A 16,592-nucleotide genomic window follows, 5' to 3' on the forward strand; every position below is an offset into this window, starting at 1 on the left:
CACTAGCTTATCAGTAGGCAAGACAGTAACAGTAACATTAGAGAGGGTTTTAGTTATTCTTGTAGATTGTTTTTGTGTGTAGATATCCATGTTTGAAATCATTTAGATATCTTTATAAAAACACCTTCTTAATATTTTCACTGAAAAAGTTTGGTGCCTCTTTAGTTTCCCAATATCCGTTGCACGAGGTGTACTTTCCTGAAGGTTCTGTGTACTTTCTTTCTGGACACAGACATACACACATATTGAGGGAGCTATTCAGGAAGGAGCCTTGCAATCCCTTTCCTTCAATATATCTTGACCAAAACTCTGCAAATATGTGTATGTTAACAGAAGTAAGAATAGAATATTTTTTTGTTAGTGATTACAATGGTAGCTGAGTCTTCCTGATAAAAATATTTTTACCATTAAATGAATGGTGGTGTAAGAAGCTTAATTTGGCTCAGGTGAGAAGTGGTTAGTCAAGGGACCCTGTTTAATATAATAACATGTCTATCTTCTAAAATATTTTATTTTTGCTACTTATATTTTATTAGATATGTCAAAGTGCCACTGGGAAAGAAAACACGGTTTATAAATTTTCTAGTTGACCTACTTGTCATACATTGAAATGATCTTTGATTAAACACGTTAATAAAGACAACAGTAGTATTAAAATTATTTCAATATCACTTGTGTTTAAATTTGGTGTTGTGTTCATATGTGAGAGTGTACACACGGACCTGCAAAGTCATAAAAGGTTAAACAGATTATGGAGCTGGAATGTGAAAATAAAATTCATGGAAACCAAAAATAAGTTTACTTTCTATATCTTAGAGTTGCTCTTGATGCATTTTATTATCTGAACCTGAGGTAGCATCCCATGTTAGGAAGACAATTGTTCTTTTCCCAAACCTGTCCCCTCCCGCCCCGTCTCCTACTTCTTCTCTGATGCCAGTGATATCAAATTGTGTGAAAGGAAACTACGCTATTGAAAATAGTTTATTTGGCCTCTTTAATTTGCCACTGCCCTGGAAGTTATTCTGTTCAGTTAACCCATATGCTATCCAAGCCGGTTCCTTTAGGCAGAATAGGTATGCACTGAGGTTACCACATACTTGGCTGTGTTCAACCACATTTTAAAGTTATTTGGTTTCCAAATCACTTAAAAAATAGAGGCATAACTAAAAAAGAAAACTCATTTTTGTTGTTGTTGTTGGACCTCCTGTTTGAATTAAAGAAAGGCTGAGACAAAAATGGCACTACATTCGGCTTCTGTCTCTCAGTTAATTTTCTTAGGCTAGTCATCTAACCTTTCTGATTTTCAGCTTCCGAATCTGAGAAATTGAGTATATATCTTCGTTTAGTGGAAGGATTAAATGAAATAATAAACATGAAAGCAATATTTCAAAAATATGACCACTCTTATATAGGTATGACATATAATTCTGTTAATTTTACTTTAGTCTTGAAATAACTGATGACCCTTTTAATGTGAGTACTATTCTCTTATTATATTTTTAACTAAGTCAAAGCTTAATAATCTCTCCACCAAAGATTTTTCTTTGTCCTATGACAATTTGGATTAAATTGTCAATTTAAAATGATTCCATTTTAGAAAATATGAAGACAAGAGATATCTCAATACTTTAGAATAATAGGATTTTTAAAAATTCTTTGATATTATATTAGGTTGAACTTAACAAGTGCCCTGAAGGCAAATGCATCCTTTAAACTAATTATCTGTACTGTGTATTCTATTTAATATTAAAATGATACTGATTAAATAAAATCAATCACATTCCTCTGTAGTCACACCTCACGTATGATTAAATACAAATATACAGTTCCTTTATTAATTCTGATTAAAAATATATTACATTTAGAGTTATACACTCATGATAATTTTAAAGAAACTAAAACATTTACCCTGCTCATCCTTGATATTTAAAAATTATATATAGAAGAATAAAAATGAAGTAATATAATACTTTATTTATGTGTTAATTCAATATACATGTTAATGTAATATACACCCATTGCCTGTGCATCTGAATTGTAAGTGAGCTCAACTATAGTTTCATCACCGTTATTCTTAGAGTGAATTTGTAGTGTTGCTATCAGACGTCTGAGTGTTGCTAGAGAAGCTTCTCAAAGCTGGTGGCTTCCTGTCTTCCATATTTATGACTTCTAGCCCAGCTGAGCCTTCAGTTTTGCTCGATCCTGTTACTCATCCTTAGTCAACTGCTTTCCCATTTTCAGAGATACAGTGCCAACACCTTCACTACTTCCTTACTTTCTTCATCTCACTTTCTCACTACCAACCTCGTTTGCGCTCGGTAGAGAACCCACTGCTCTGAGAAGGAGGAAGCCTGCTGACGTTACTATCTGTAAATTACCAGTGCTACACAAATGCTAGCAAAGTGGCAGCTGGGGTTCGATTTTATCCTATAGTGTATTGGCAGGGATGCCTTAAAATGGGGTTTTTATTATCCAACCTGGCATAGTCTTTGCTTTCTGTGGCATTGAGCTGCCTGGATACAGTAAGTCCCTAACCTGTATTCATCAATTGCTGTTATTTACATATATATAATCAGACTATGTCTGCTTGTATATACATAATTACAACAATGTACACATAATTATATTTTATTGAATTGAATCTTTTGGACGTTAAATTGCAGGTAGTATGACACTAAATCTCCAAATATTTCAGCAGGCCATTTTCTAAGACTAAAGAAAAATTTCTGTGGAATTACAATATTATTATCACACTGAAGAATACTGACAATAATTCCTGTTTATATTCAAATGCCTGCAATTATCTTTAAAATGTCTTTGCTAGTTTTTGGAGGGATGGTGGAAGAGGTGGTATGCGTAGGGTCTATTTGAAATTCTTGTCATGCACTTGGTTGTTATTCTGAACCTTTGACAAATATAATCTTTCCACTTGGCTTTCCATTGCCTTGTTCTATTCAGACTTATGTATAGTTAACATAAACTCTTTCCAAGGTAGGAGGCATCCGTGACTTATGCTCTGGAGGTCGCTTGATGGGTGTCTCAGTTTGGCTGCTTGAGAGTCTCTGTGATTCTCCTGGGTCCATGGCATTGGGTAGGTAAGGAATCATAGGATACGTCACTTCCTCTGGATTTGAGGGAGAATAAATGTTTGTACATTATAATAGAGATGGAAGTAGGTACTCTTTCCTTAAAAGTGTTTATTCAGGTCTAAGCTTTAACCAAAAGCTGAGAAGGAAGAGGAGTAGTAGGCTGACAAGAAGCTTTAGGGAGGCCCGAACTGAAACTAGTACAAATATTTTCCCCACCCATTGCCTGGAGTGTTATGTAGATGGACTTGGACTCAAGAAATCAAGAATATTATTGAAATCAGAAAGTGTTCAATGAAAGTTCTTCCAAACCTTTTGTCAATCCATCTGAGAAAAAACAGCAATTATTTCAACAGGGTTCTCCTATAAATGGGATAGTGAAACCAAGTTCATTCTACCAGACTTCATTATTTCTTTTGATTAAAAATATGTGGCTGCCATTTATTTTTACGTATAGGAATATCTTATAAACAAAGTTACATTCCTGGACACCATCATTTTCTCTAGGACATTCCTAGACTCCTCCTTGTGATCCACTTTTCAGTGCGTTGGTCCTTTGTAATCCATCTCTATGCTGAGCATCTATGAAGCTGTGTGAGGCCTATTTATCTCAGAAGTAGCTGTTTATTCTTTTGGTTCTTGCTGCTTTCCTGAAATTCTGTCTCATAAGTATGTCGTCTAAAATCTATGTTCTCAGATGTTTCTGACCCATCTTTAGTGATCCACCCAGAGACCTCCTCACATAGCTGGTCCTGGGGAGGAAACTGGAATATACTCCCTTCTCCCACTTTTTTAAGGACACACAATATCTAACGACTCCTAGCTTCTTATCCAACTTTCTTACCTTTTTTCCCACACCCCACCATGGGAAACATTTGTCTAATGTTATGAATGTCAAACATTCTTCCAGATTTCTTCTAAGTCTCACAGGACATACGATTTGGGAATTACCTTTCCAGTGTGACTCAGAAAATGAGCAGTGGTGGGTCATTGAAGATACACTATCACAAAAACTAGCTTCAATATATCTAACCTCTTAAAAAAATACTTTCAAATAAAATCTTGCCTCTTAATTATATTTTTGCTTTTTTACTAATACTGATACTTCTTTTTTCAGAGAATGACAAAATAAATTCAACATCATAAGCTATATCTACATTAAAAAGACTGCTTTTAGGAAGGAATGAGAGTTGCATTGGAAAATGGAAAAGTGGGCTGGGTCAACAGGCAACTTCAAAAATTAGTAGGGATTATTTATGAAAGATAATGGAACGTGGAGATGAGTTCTAATTTCAAAATATGAATGTCATATGTCAGTGTTGTTGTAGAGGAGTTTGTCTAGCTGGCCAAAGATGTCGATCAGTCTGCTTTGGATGGGGGAAGTAGTATTTTGTTACCCGATTTCCCAACCTAACCAACTCTGCATTAGAGCATTCCTTATTTTGTGAAAAGATGCTTATTTAATGAATGAATGTAAGCAAAAATAATTATGACAAGAAAACGCGTTTGATGTTTATGTGTTCATTTCGTAGGAAAATAGTGACCTAAGAACCTTTATTGATATCTGTTTTAAGTATGACCTTTTTTCAGCTTTAATATGAACTTCTTTTTTTCAACAGACTCTGCCTACTTCAGGAGGTTCAGTTCCTGAGGTGCGTAACCATAAAAGGTTTTCACACTTGCACTGATAGGTTATTATACATCTTGTGTTGCTATAAAGAACATTTTAGAAGGTCTTAGTAGCCTATTAATATTAATTTCTATATTTTATTTTTTCTCATGTTCTTGGTGTCTTTAGATATTCATGATGAATTAGACTTGAAGCATTTCTAACTTACATTTGCAACAAATATTAGAAAAACAAGAAATTATATGAAACAAAGTACATGGAGTCAAATAAAGGCCACTTTGCAGAGAGTTTTGACTAATGTATTAGAATAGCATCATTTCTACCTGTCCAGCTAAAATATAAAAACCTTGCAGAAAACCTAAAACAAATCCTCTGAGCCATTAAAATATAGCTTTCAGTGATAGTATGTTGAGAAACTCTTATGCCTTTTGAAGTGTCCATCACTTTAAAAAATAGCACACCTGCATTAATTAATCATTTAACACATGACATCATATAGAAAGTCATGCTAATCAAATACAGTCACAGGATAAATGGCTAATTTTGAAAATAAATGCAGGAATTGTCATATTTTGTTTTTCTAAAAAATTGACTTTAGAGAGAGGGAGAAACTTTGATTTGGCATTCCACATATTTATGCATTCATTGGATGATTCTTGTAGGTGCCCTGACTGGAAATTGAACCCACAACCTTGTCATACTGGGACAATGCTCTAACCAACAGAGCTTACCCAGCCAGGACCCCACATTTATTTCCAGTGAAGTGTTAGCTTTACCATGTATTAATGAATCAAAGTATCCACATTATTCTGTGACAAAATTCAATTGCTACTGTCTCAGAAGGATATGCCCAAGAGGTATTATTTCCTTACAGTGATAATTTGAATCTGTTTCTTAGGAAAAATATTATTTATAATATGTGAGTAACCCTAAAAGAGTATGAATTTATTTAGAGGATAACCTAAAATATTTTCTAATCAGTATAGACACCCTCATTGAAATTTTAAAAAATTGTCTTTTTAATTAATATTACTTGAAAATAATACTGGAAGATATGCTTCAAATATAATGATTCTAATCAATGAGAAGTATTAAACTGTTTTTATACTCTTTAAGTCAGTTAATATCATAATAATTATTATAAAACAGAGAAGTTAAACTACATACTCAAATGACAAACATATTAAGAACGTTTTCATTCAGTATGATTATTTAATTGTGAAAGAATTAATTTTATATGTGCAGGTCGCTGAGTTTGTTTTTCCCCCTGTCATAGCCCATCAAGTGAATATAGGCACAGTATTTAAAATTACATTATTTTTTCTATAGATTTTTCATCTTCAAAAGTCTCTTGTATTCAAACATATAATTTATATCATATAGTTTGAATAAATGTACCAAAATTGCTGTTTTTGTAATAGGCTGTTTTCATTTGTTAATTTTTTTCTGCTTTAATGTTTAAAAAAAATTTATACACTGCTTTCTTTTTCTTGCAACATATATTGGTTTTCTTTAACTTAAATTTGCTGTCATCCTCTGAAATCATTGCATACATTTATTTCAACTGTTTTTTTAGAATTTTCCTTAAACCTCTGTGTACATATATAAATGAGTATGTAAACACACACACACACACACACACACACACACACACACCCTAACGTGGTTAAAGGTATATAAGGTATGTGGGTAAAGGTATGTATATACCTTACATACCTTTAACATTATAGTCATAATATGTACAGAGAAGGAAAACTCTGACTCCAAAAAACCTCCGCTGCCTTGCGGCATACCTCTTCAGGGGAAAGGCTAAGGGAGTAAACCCTGACAGAAAATCCGGAGCCGGAGTCCCTAAGGCGGTTTGATGTTGTAGTCAACACCGGCAACTCCTGCGGCGCACCTGAAGCCAAGCTGTATTGACTCCGTCTTTCCCTTGGACCCTTCAGCGGCGAAGAGAGGAGGGGTCTGCTGCATGGGCAACAGCAGACCCTCCATATCACCCTGCCCAGGCTCTGTAGCTTCAGCGTCATCGCAAGATGTCGATTCAACACGGGAGGAGACAGATACCGTGTCACTCCCGAGTCGGACTGCACAGCCATTCTCGGCGGTGCAGATAGACTCTTAAGAAGCTACACCATCGTCTCTCGAGACGGACGGCTGCCGACGACATAATATGTAAATGTATATTTATTGGTTATACTTCAGACAGGATAAAGGGCTTTTTTATGAGGACATAGCTTCTATTTGGAAATGGCATATAGTTTTTCTTGCATTTATCACCATTTTCTCACCCATAAGATTCAATTTTCAATTGTTTTAAAATGAAACAAAAACATTCCTATTTGGTCTAAAGATATTCATATACTAATTAAAGCAATTGTTTTCAATTGTTCAGCTTTTTAAAAAAAGATTTTTAATTGGTTTTTAAAGAGAGGGGAAGTGAGGGAGAGAAAGAGGGAGAGAAATATCAATGATATGCAAGGGGTAGATTCATCTGTTGCCTCTTGCACACCCACAATCCAAGCATGTGCCCTGACTGGGATTTGAACCAGGAACTCTTCAGTTCACAGGCCAGCACTCAATCCAGTGAGCCACACCAGGCAGGACCTGTTCAGTTCTTTAAAAGTACAACTAACACTCAAGGGTATCTGTGGAGCAATTCGTACTTGAAGACCCTTAATTTTTATTCCTAATTCTCCGTGCTTTTACAGCTAATTGTGTTCAAACCCAACCTGACCAGTTCTCTTTCACAAATGTGCACAGACCCACGTGCCTTATATTACCCAGTCTTTGCAAAGCATGCAACTTAATTTTTCATGGAAACAACTCATTTTGTACACGTAATTCGATGGCATGAGCAATAATTAACTTGACATGGTTCCAATATCAACATAAATTCTACTTGGAACTGGCATAAACAGATTGGGTTCTACGCAGAAATTACTATGTTGATTATTTAATTTAACTGATGGAAAGAGGTGATGAGTGTGCAGGTACAAGAAAGCTGCCTTCTTGCTTTTAACCTCAGGCTTCCTGTGGCGTCAATTAGCACAGTTCACGCTGGGAAAGGAGCAAGAGTGAAGTTGAGGCACACACGCACACACATAATTTTATAACGGCAGTACCATTTGCCAATAAGCAACCCAAATGGAGTGAGTTTTGCGTGGGCCTTCAGAGCACCCAAATTTAACTCCTTTTTAAAACATTTTACATTTGCTTTAAGGTATAGTATACTTTCTTTCTGAAATGTATTTTCATTGTTCACACTATTACAGATGTCCTCATTTCCCTCCCTTTGCCCGCCTCCACCTACCCCACCCCATTCCCTCTGGCCATCACCACACTGTTGTCTCTGTCTATGGATTATGCATATATGTTCTTTCAACATCATACTTGTTTTAAACTTAATGATAAAATATAACAATATACATTTTTATATTTTAAAAATTACTGCATGCAACTGACTGCCAATTTTATGCCAGTATTTCACATTTTTTCCATTTTATCATCACATGAACCTTTCATTTGATAGATAACTTAAATGGTGAGTTAGAGATAGTAGATAACTTGCCCAAAGATTTAGAGTCTTTGCCATTTTTGAAAAGAATTAGTTTTGCTGGGCAAAGAAATGTTCAAATCCCACAGCAAGGTCACAATAATCAAAGGTACAGCTTTGCAGCTGTCAATAAATTGGTTTCTCTGAGCTCATAACTCTTATAAGTCCTAGTGATATGGTGGAACTTTTGTTTCAGGGAGATTTTTATATTATGAATATCCAAGTGTTATCTTGGGTTAAAATTCTAGAGTTCTGGGAAATTCTTGTGGCCTAGCTTAAGGGGCTGAAAGGACTAAGTCTCCATTCAGGCATCTGGTGAAATAACAGAGAAAGCAAGTGGCAAGATTCCTTTGAAAGATGCTGTCCGCAGTGGCGCCTCCCCCTCCCCTTCTCTGTGGCTTTGTACCAATCGAGGTGCGTTGCTGCTGCCTGTCTCTCATGCTGAGATGGGACAAAAAGAAGAAAACCCTGTGCTTGAGGTAATCATAACTTGCTACTTGTAGTTTGTGAATGATCGATAACAGCAGGCTTAAGGTTTGTGGTAAACATCCCTTTTGTGAAAGCAGTTTTCAGCCACGTACAAATACTAAAAACATCTGAGAATCAGCATGATACCGAAAATGATTTTTTTAGAGCACATATTTAAAGTGAGGGCTTTTTATTTCATTTATTTCATCTTTCTGTTTTCTGTGAATGGTCTGTTCAGCTTTTCTTCTGCGTTCATTATGGTGATTATTCTTTGGAATTGTAATACAATATATTCCCCAGTTAAGATCTGTTGTGCTACTTGTGGGGTCCAAGGATCACAAAACATTGAATTCTATATTTAAAACATCAGTATAGCAAGCACAAATGGTTGATATTTGAAAATACTTAAATATCAATAACTGTGTTTTTTATATTGTTGTTATATGTTCTATATTCTTTCATGGTTTTCTTAGTTAAAGTAGCTCTCTTCAGTATTTGAATACTTACTATTGATTAAAGCAATGATTTTCCAACTCTTTTTATATCTATTATAATTTATCTGGCACAACAAAATTTGTCTTAATTTTAACAAGTTTGTTTTGTGATTTAGGACCCAGACCTAAAAAAACAAATACTGAAGGTGAAGTGATTCACACACTCACCCACAATATTTCATGTTTTGAACTTTTATCACGAGCTGTGGGTTTCCAAATGTAAATACTGAGCTTGAGTTTTACTTATTTAAAGAGGCTAATTAATATAATTAGTGCCATATATGTGTGTGTGTGTGTGTGTGTGTGTATATGTATACACACACACACACACACATATATATAGACATTTGGAAATAGATAAGCACTTTGCATAAATGTAATATTAATGAACACCCTGATGGCAGAACAAACTCATTTTATATTATTTCAAATGAGTTTCATTTATTGAGCACATACTCTAATATAGGCACAATGTTAGGACTTTATACATTTTCTACTATACCTTATACACTCAGAGAAATAGATATTAATTACTACCTTCATTCTGAAGAAGAATAAGTTCTCTGAGGTTACATAATATTTAAGTAGCAAAGATGAGATTACCCTAAACCTCACCCTATAATCCACTCTTTCTATGCAATATACTCTTAACTTTCTGTGGACAAATTTATAATTTGTAATATTATAAAGCATTAGCAATCTTTTAAAATGTCAACATTTTTATCAGAAATTGTGCTTATCTGTAAGTACATAATTTTCCAAAGAATTTGAATTTCAGAAATCCTATTGTACCTTCCATTTCACCATGAAACAGCAAAGTAAATGGACTCTCGAGATTAGTATTTATTTTGGCTCACAAAGTTTTCTGATTCATCTGTCCCTGATATATTTTTAAAGAGTTTTACTTTTAAGTCCACTTAAAAATATTTTCCTAAATTACAGAAAGTTAAATGGTACTCTACAAATACAAATACAGAAACTAAGAAGTAAACATCTGAATAACTGATAGGAAAGTGGCACTTGAGCATTTAAGCATACATGGAAAACATTGCTAATTGATCAGGACAATTTTTCATACCCAGCCTAGACAAGGTCAAAAATATTTCTCAAAATAATGCTTAAGACACTTATAATTTTTTGTTTTTATAATGTTAAAAATGTATATATTTCTCTATTTATCTTTTCTCTTATGAAGCTTTTTTAAAGTAGAGAAACACCAGCATTAAATGAATTAAACAGACAACATTTCAGGTTGTTTTAAATAACATACACACCAAAGAAGGCTGAAGGGAATAGAGAAGCCAACCTGACACTTGACCAGAAACCTGAAGTAAGAGAAGAGGAAGCCCAAGAAATATACTAATAAGGGCTTTCTAGTTAGAATGCAGAGTGATTGTAATGGCATGAATGAAGAGCATGATTGTTGTGATCATAGCACAGTGAGAAGGGGTGTGTAGCTGGAGTGGGGTGAAAGGGATGACTGTGGCTGTTGTATAGAGAACTGACGAAAGGGGGACAGAGTTGGAATCAAAATGACCCATTCAGTGATAGTTACAATATTCAGGCAGATAACATAATGGTTGCTCATACCATAGAATGATAGAGGTAGTGAGTTATTGTCCAGAAGGGAATTTAACTTCAAGGGGGCTAGGCAGAAAATTTAAAAACATAATAATTTTGGATGCTTTTGGGATCGGTATGCATTTCAGACACTCATGTGGACTGATAGAAAGGGCATTTGTATGTAGGTGGTAAGGTTCAAGGGAGAAATCTGGACAGGAAATATTTAGATTTATTTATTTATTTATTTTCAGAGAGAGGAGAAGAGGGGGAAAGAAACATCACTGTGTGGTTGCCTTTTGCACACCCTCAACTGGGGACCTGGCTGGCAAACCAGGCACGTGCCCTGACAGGGAATCAAACCGGAGACCATTTGCTTCCTAGGCCAGCACTCAATCCACTGAGCCAAACCAGCCGGGGAAGAACAGGAATTATTTAGAAGAGCTCATCATAAAATTAAAATCGAAAGCTTTGGGTTAAATTAAGTTACTTGGGGAAAGAGTGCAGTTGGTAAAGATGAGAAGCCCAAGGCAGAAGTTAAGTATTAGAGACTATAAAGATGAAGGAGGACCCAGCCAAAGAGACCACGAGGGCGCAGCTGGTGGTGAAGAGAGCTAAGAGAAAGCTATGTCCCGGAGGCCCAGTGAGGCAAGCATTTAAGAGGGAAGAAGACATTGTTTCTGTCCAGTGCTGCTTAAAGTTGAGAAGAGGAAGACTGACCAACAGGTGTGACGATTAGGTCATTGGTGATTTTAATATAAGCTGATTTGTGAATGAATAATGATAGCATTTATTGAGTTAAGGTGAAGAGAGGGTGAGAGACGAGGAAATAGAAACAGGGAGCAGACAACTACAACAGACTTTATTATGGGGAACAAAGGGATTGGCTGGGATGGAATGTGAGGTTTAAGGTTCATGTCACTTTTGATAGTAGCTTCATAGTAGCTTAAAAGGCCATCATGTATTCATTTTCAATATTGCTTATACATAAAAGCATGATTTAGGGACTTAGTATCAAATATTTAATTTGTAACCCTATATTATTTATCTATACTATTGTTAATGAAAAAAATTAGCTTCATGATTCTGAATAACTCGGCCCATAGGGATAATACAAGTTGGTTTCCTTACACATCCTTTAATATTTGATGTTGCTCCTCTCTTATGTATTGAGCCAATTGAAAGCAACAGCGTTCATGTTAATCGCCAGGAATTTGGGCCCAAATGTGTAGCCATGAAACTCTCCAATATGTTGACCCTTCTTGTAAAACAATTCATCATTTTTATAAAAGTTTTTTTTCCCTTACAGGAAAGACAAACAACAGCAAAAAAGGAAAAGGGTGGTTCCCAGGTGCCGAATAAAGGGACCGACAGGAACAAAATGCAAAGAGCCAACTCAGTCACTATGGATGGGCAAGGCCTGCAGGTATGGTCTTTTTTAATATAAATTTTAGTAGCTTTTGTATTTGTTATTTCTGTGCTCTTTGAGGTAGTATATGTCAAGGTATCGGCACATTTATTTAATGTGCAGATTAGCTCAGCAGGTTACTTCAGAAAAATATTACTTTATCAAGACACTCAGTTTTATAGTTGATTGACAGAGTGACGTTCTGGTTCAAGTAATCATTAATGATGCCACATCCATTTCAATTCAAATTGGTAAGGAGCTCTGTCAATCATAAGTTTTTAAAACTTTTTATTACTTATTACTAAATATACATTTATTATTTGCATATGTACTTTTTGTTTACAAGCGTCCTTTATCCATATTTTTGTATATATTTGGTAGCAAACCATGTCTTCAGGGAGAAGAAAATAAACTCTATTTGTATGGATACTTTTGTTACTAAATAAATAACAAAAATAATGAACCTCTTATCATTTATATCTTCCAAAGTTTTAAGTCAAAATAGTAACTGTGAAGATATTTCTAATTTAAGTAAAAACACGTAATTCAACATCACGTTCTTAGTACTTTAAAAACCTCTAAGTTATCCTTAGGGTCTCTGACATCAGAAATAAGATTTCTTTCCATGTGCTTTTTAGAATATAATATAGATTGGATTAAATGTATTTTATTTTGCCTCTTTTTCTCACTCCAATATGAAAACAATCAATGAAGGCTTACTCCCTGATTGTAAAGTTAATTTCTTTTTTGTTTTCCTACCTATATGTTTCTCTCTGCTGATTTCTGATTCCTATCCTTAAGAATATACTTCAAGTTTCATGTTCTCCAGGCAAACTTAACCAACAACCATTTACCACATGAAGATATATTATGTCACAACTTGCACTCAATATACATTATATTATATGTTTGTTTCATTTATTATTTATCTGTGATACTATGGAGTATATCTTTCATAGTCCATAATTTGAAAGCACAGTGCTGAGCACACTGTAGTTGCCTCAGTGCTAGTTCCTTTATTTTGAATATTTCATTGAAAATGTAATAATAATTTCTTAGATATTGATAACCAGGTTACTGCTTTGTTTTGATCTAATAAAACATATTATAAGTAGAAAATAAATTATGAATTATTAAATTCAAATTAAAAAAGAAATTCTGAATGATAAAATTACTACATTGGATAGAGAGTGTGAAAGTTAATTATCCAAAGAGGAAATCAGGACCTACAGATTTTGAAAGTCATCTATGTGTTAAGCAATTTCATTTGAAGTCCCACATATAAGATCTATTCACAGTTTGATAGCAAATAAAATGTAATTGATCCAAAAAATTGTAGTAAAAAAACAACATTTATAAATATAGTAAGTCAACTGAAAATATTGATTAATTTAAATCTTTAGTCACTCTGGTTCTTGCAATAAAAATAGTGACAGGTAAACCTAATTTTACAATTTAAGTATGCTTCACACTTGGCTAGGCACTTTTCAATATAAAAGGGAAACATGCATTGTTTGCTAAATAATTTATGCTAGGAACTTCAATAATATGCATATTAAGTGAATTTGCTCTATAAACATATGAGATAGATGTTAGTTCTTAGTTATCCTCTATAATCATGTGATAAATATTATCATTATTATTTACCACACTCAGAATGGGAATATTGGTGTTCAGAAGTAAAATTATTTTCAGGGCCTTGCAGTTAATCATTGGTAATGCTAAGATTTGAATGAGGTGATCTGACTCAGAGTTTATGTGTTTTACTTTTAAGGTACCCTCTACTTGGCTAAGAAATTTTAACAGGTGTATAAATGCTAAACTTCTGAACACTTTTTTTCTTTCATTTACTTTTATATCACTGCAGATTTTAAAATAAAAGTCATGTATGTATTAGAATTATAACTATTTCCTTCTCAGTTACTTAAGATTAGAATAATCAGACCTTACTTTACCCAGACTTTAAACCAAAATTAAATGTGCACGCAGAGCGTTTTAAACTGACCTGTCAGTATAAGTTGTATTTTCTTTTTTGTTCAAAAAATATTAGGAATATTCAATCTTATGCCAACTAAATCAGTCACATTTAAAACAGTACCTGTTTAACATTTTATGTGAATGAGTTCCATCTCTCTAGCCAGACAATAACTTTCATGCTTTCTGTGACATATGAAAGTATCATGTAAAGTTGCTGGTAAGCAAAGTATAGAAATTAGCCTTTACTAAACAGTAGTGAGTAAATATCACTTCATGTGATCATTATCACTGTAGCTTTTGAATTTTAAAAATTTGGTATATAATCACCTCAGCAGAATGGATTAAATATAATACACATAGGTATTCACAGAATTTTGGAGGAAATATTTAAAAAGGCAAAAGATTAAATTCTTGGTTATCTTTTTCATGCAAAATGCAAAAATAACTAGTTCTTTTGTTGTGGTAATCAATTTTAAAATAATACAATTTTTTTTTAAATCAGAAAGGTACAAGAAACTGCCAGAAAATTAATTTTGGGGGAGTATTAAAAATATATATCATAAAAAAGCATTGAGTTGCTTTCCAGTTTGCATATAACTCAGTGACAGAAGAGATCTACACTGCTTAAAGAAGACTATTAATCATAGTTACGCACATTCATCTTACTTCTTTCCAGCTAACCAGCATAATGATCAGGATTATTATTTCTAATTAGAGGAAGTAATAGATCATGTATAACCTTAGGATGAGTCTCATTAATTAACCCAAGTCCTAGGGGACTTCAAATAGAGGTGGTTAGGCACTCTGTCTTTGTCATTGCTCACACCATAGGTTTACACTTATATATATGATCAAATGTGATTGAAGCTACGATTTCTTAGCATGGAGGTGATATAAAAACAAAGATAACTATTCACATGTGAACAAAGAAATAGAAAATGAGAACAAACGTTTAAAATATGTTAAACTAAAGTTACCTTGTCCCTAATTATTCTTTGAGGAAACTTTTTAAATTAAAGGGTGACGTAAGAACCAAAAAGTCTAGTTTGTAATATTCTTAACACAAGACAAAGAGGGACGTTTATAATGAAATATCTAGAAGTAAACCAGTGTTGTCCCACCTCAGCTGTTTTCCTGTGTCCCTAGTTATTATTATTTGCAGTATCTCATTCTTACAATCACCAAGATTAAATATACATGACATATGCACTATACACAACTATGTGGTGTATGTATAAAAATTAATTCTCTTTTTTTATTGGTATGTATGCGTGTCCCCATCATCCTCTGCCCACATTAGGCTTCTCAAGCTTTTAGATTCTTTCAGATCAGCTCTTCGCTGTCATTTTAACTCCCTCTCTAAGTCCAGAATTATTACTCCATACTTTGAGTATTACAACAACCTCTAAAGTGATTCCTTGTCTCTATACATAAATGTGCTAGCTTATAAGTGATATGGAAAAAATGAGATGAAAAAGAAGTGTCATGACAGAAAGTTGTAGCTGCCTATAATTTTATGTAAGATGGCCAGGTTAGAGGTGAGAAGGCAAGGACACCTTAAAGATGTTTGACTCCTTTGGCTGAAAAGATGAAGGATCTGGGTGAATAAGGTTTGAAGATAAATACCTGATGTTGTTTGATATCTAAATGAAAATGTCAAGTAGGCAGAAATATATGTGAATCTACATTTAGGGCAGCAGACAGACAAGAATTTAGAAGTGAAAGGCATTTTAATGAAACCTAAAGCCTTCATTTAAAATGAGATCACTAAGGGAAAGAGTGTATGTAAAGAGGAGTGGTTGAACAGGGATTCAGAGTCAGTCTAGTCCCAAAGTCATGTTCTTTGATATTTACTATGTCAAATTGCCCCTTTATGTGAGTAAGATTTCATCTGATTAGCTTTATTCTCTATAGAGAATAATCTAGTATGAACGGTCTCCTTCAGAAATGCCCTTCACACCTAATTTATAATTATTCTTCAAGATTTTAAGTACCATACAGCTATGAAATCTTCCTTGAACCCTTTTTCCTGTTATTAATATTTTCTAGCTTATACTGTATTACTCTATCCTACCGTGTCTTAAACCCTGTTTTGAGAACCCCAAGGTTCTGTAGAGATGCGTCAAGTCCAGTGGTTGGTGATGTTAGGCTGTGTCTTTTTTTTTTTTTTTTAAATCCAAACACAGTAACTTGACTTTCATATGTTTTATATACTGTTCTACTTAAAATTATTTCAACGGATGTATAAATATTTACTTCCAATAACAAACAATTTTAAAATAACCAAAGTTTTTAATATATTCATGTTTGTGTTTTTCCCCTCTTGTCCTATCCAAATCTTTAACAAAATGAATATGATATTTTAGGATGGCAATAAATCAGTTTTCAAAATAACTGAGTTGTACATCTTATT

At 33.9% G+C, this 16,592-nt stretch overlaps 1 protein-coding gene across 1 annotated transcript in view; it reads left to right on the forward strand.

Moving 5' to 3' along the window:
* DGKB (diacylglycerol kinase beta) overlaps window positions 1–16,592 on the forward strand; it is a 583,788-nt gene that overhangs the window by 216,320 nt on the left and 350,876 nt on the right. The window contains exons 15-16 of the mRNA XM_090287823.1: window positions 4,706–4,738; window positions 12,104–12,220. Of these exons, the coding sequence (XP_090143949.1) occupies window positions 4,706–4,738; window positions 12,104–12,220 (150 nt within the window). The remainder of the gene's footprint in view (window positions 1–4,705; window positions 4,739–12,103; window positions 12,221–16,592) is intronic.

The sequence above is a fragment of the Furipterus horrens genome, unplaced genomic scaffold, assembly GCF_987537825.1.
Source record: "Furipterus horrens unplaced genomic scaffold, mFurHor1.1.pri manual_scaffold_9, whole genome shotgun sequence".
Lineage (NCBI taxonomy): Eukaryota > Metazoa > Chordata > Mammalia > Chiroptera > Furipteridae > Furipterus > Furipterus horrens.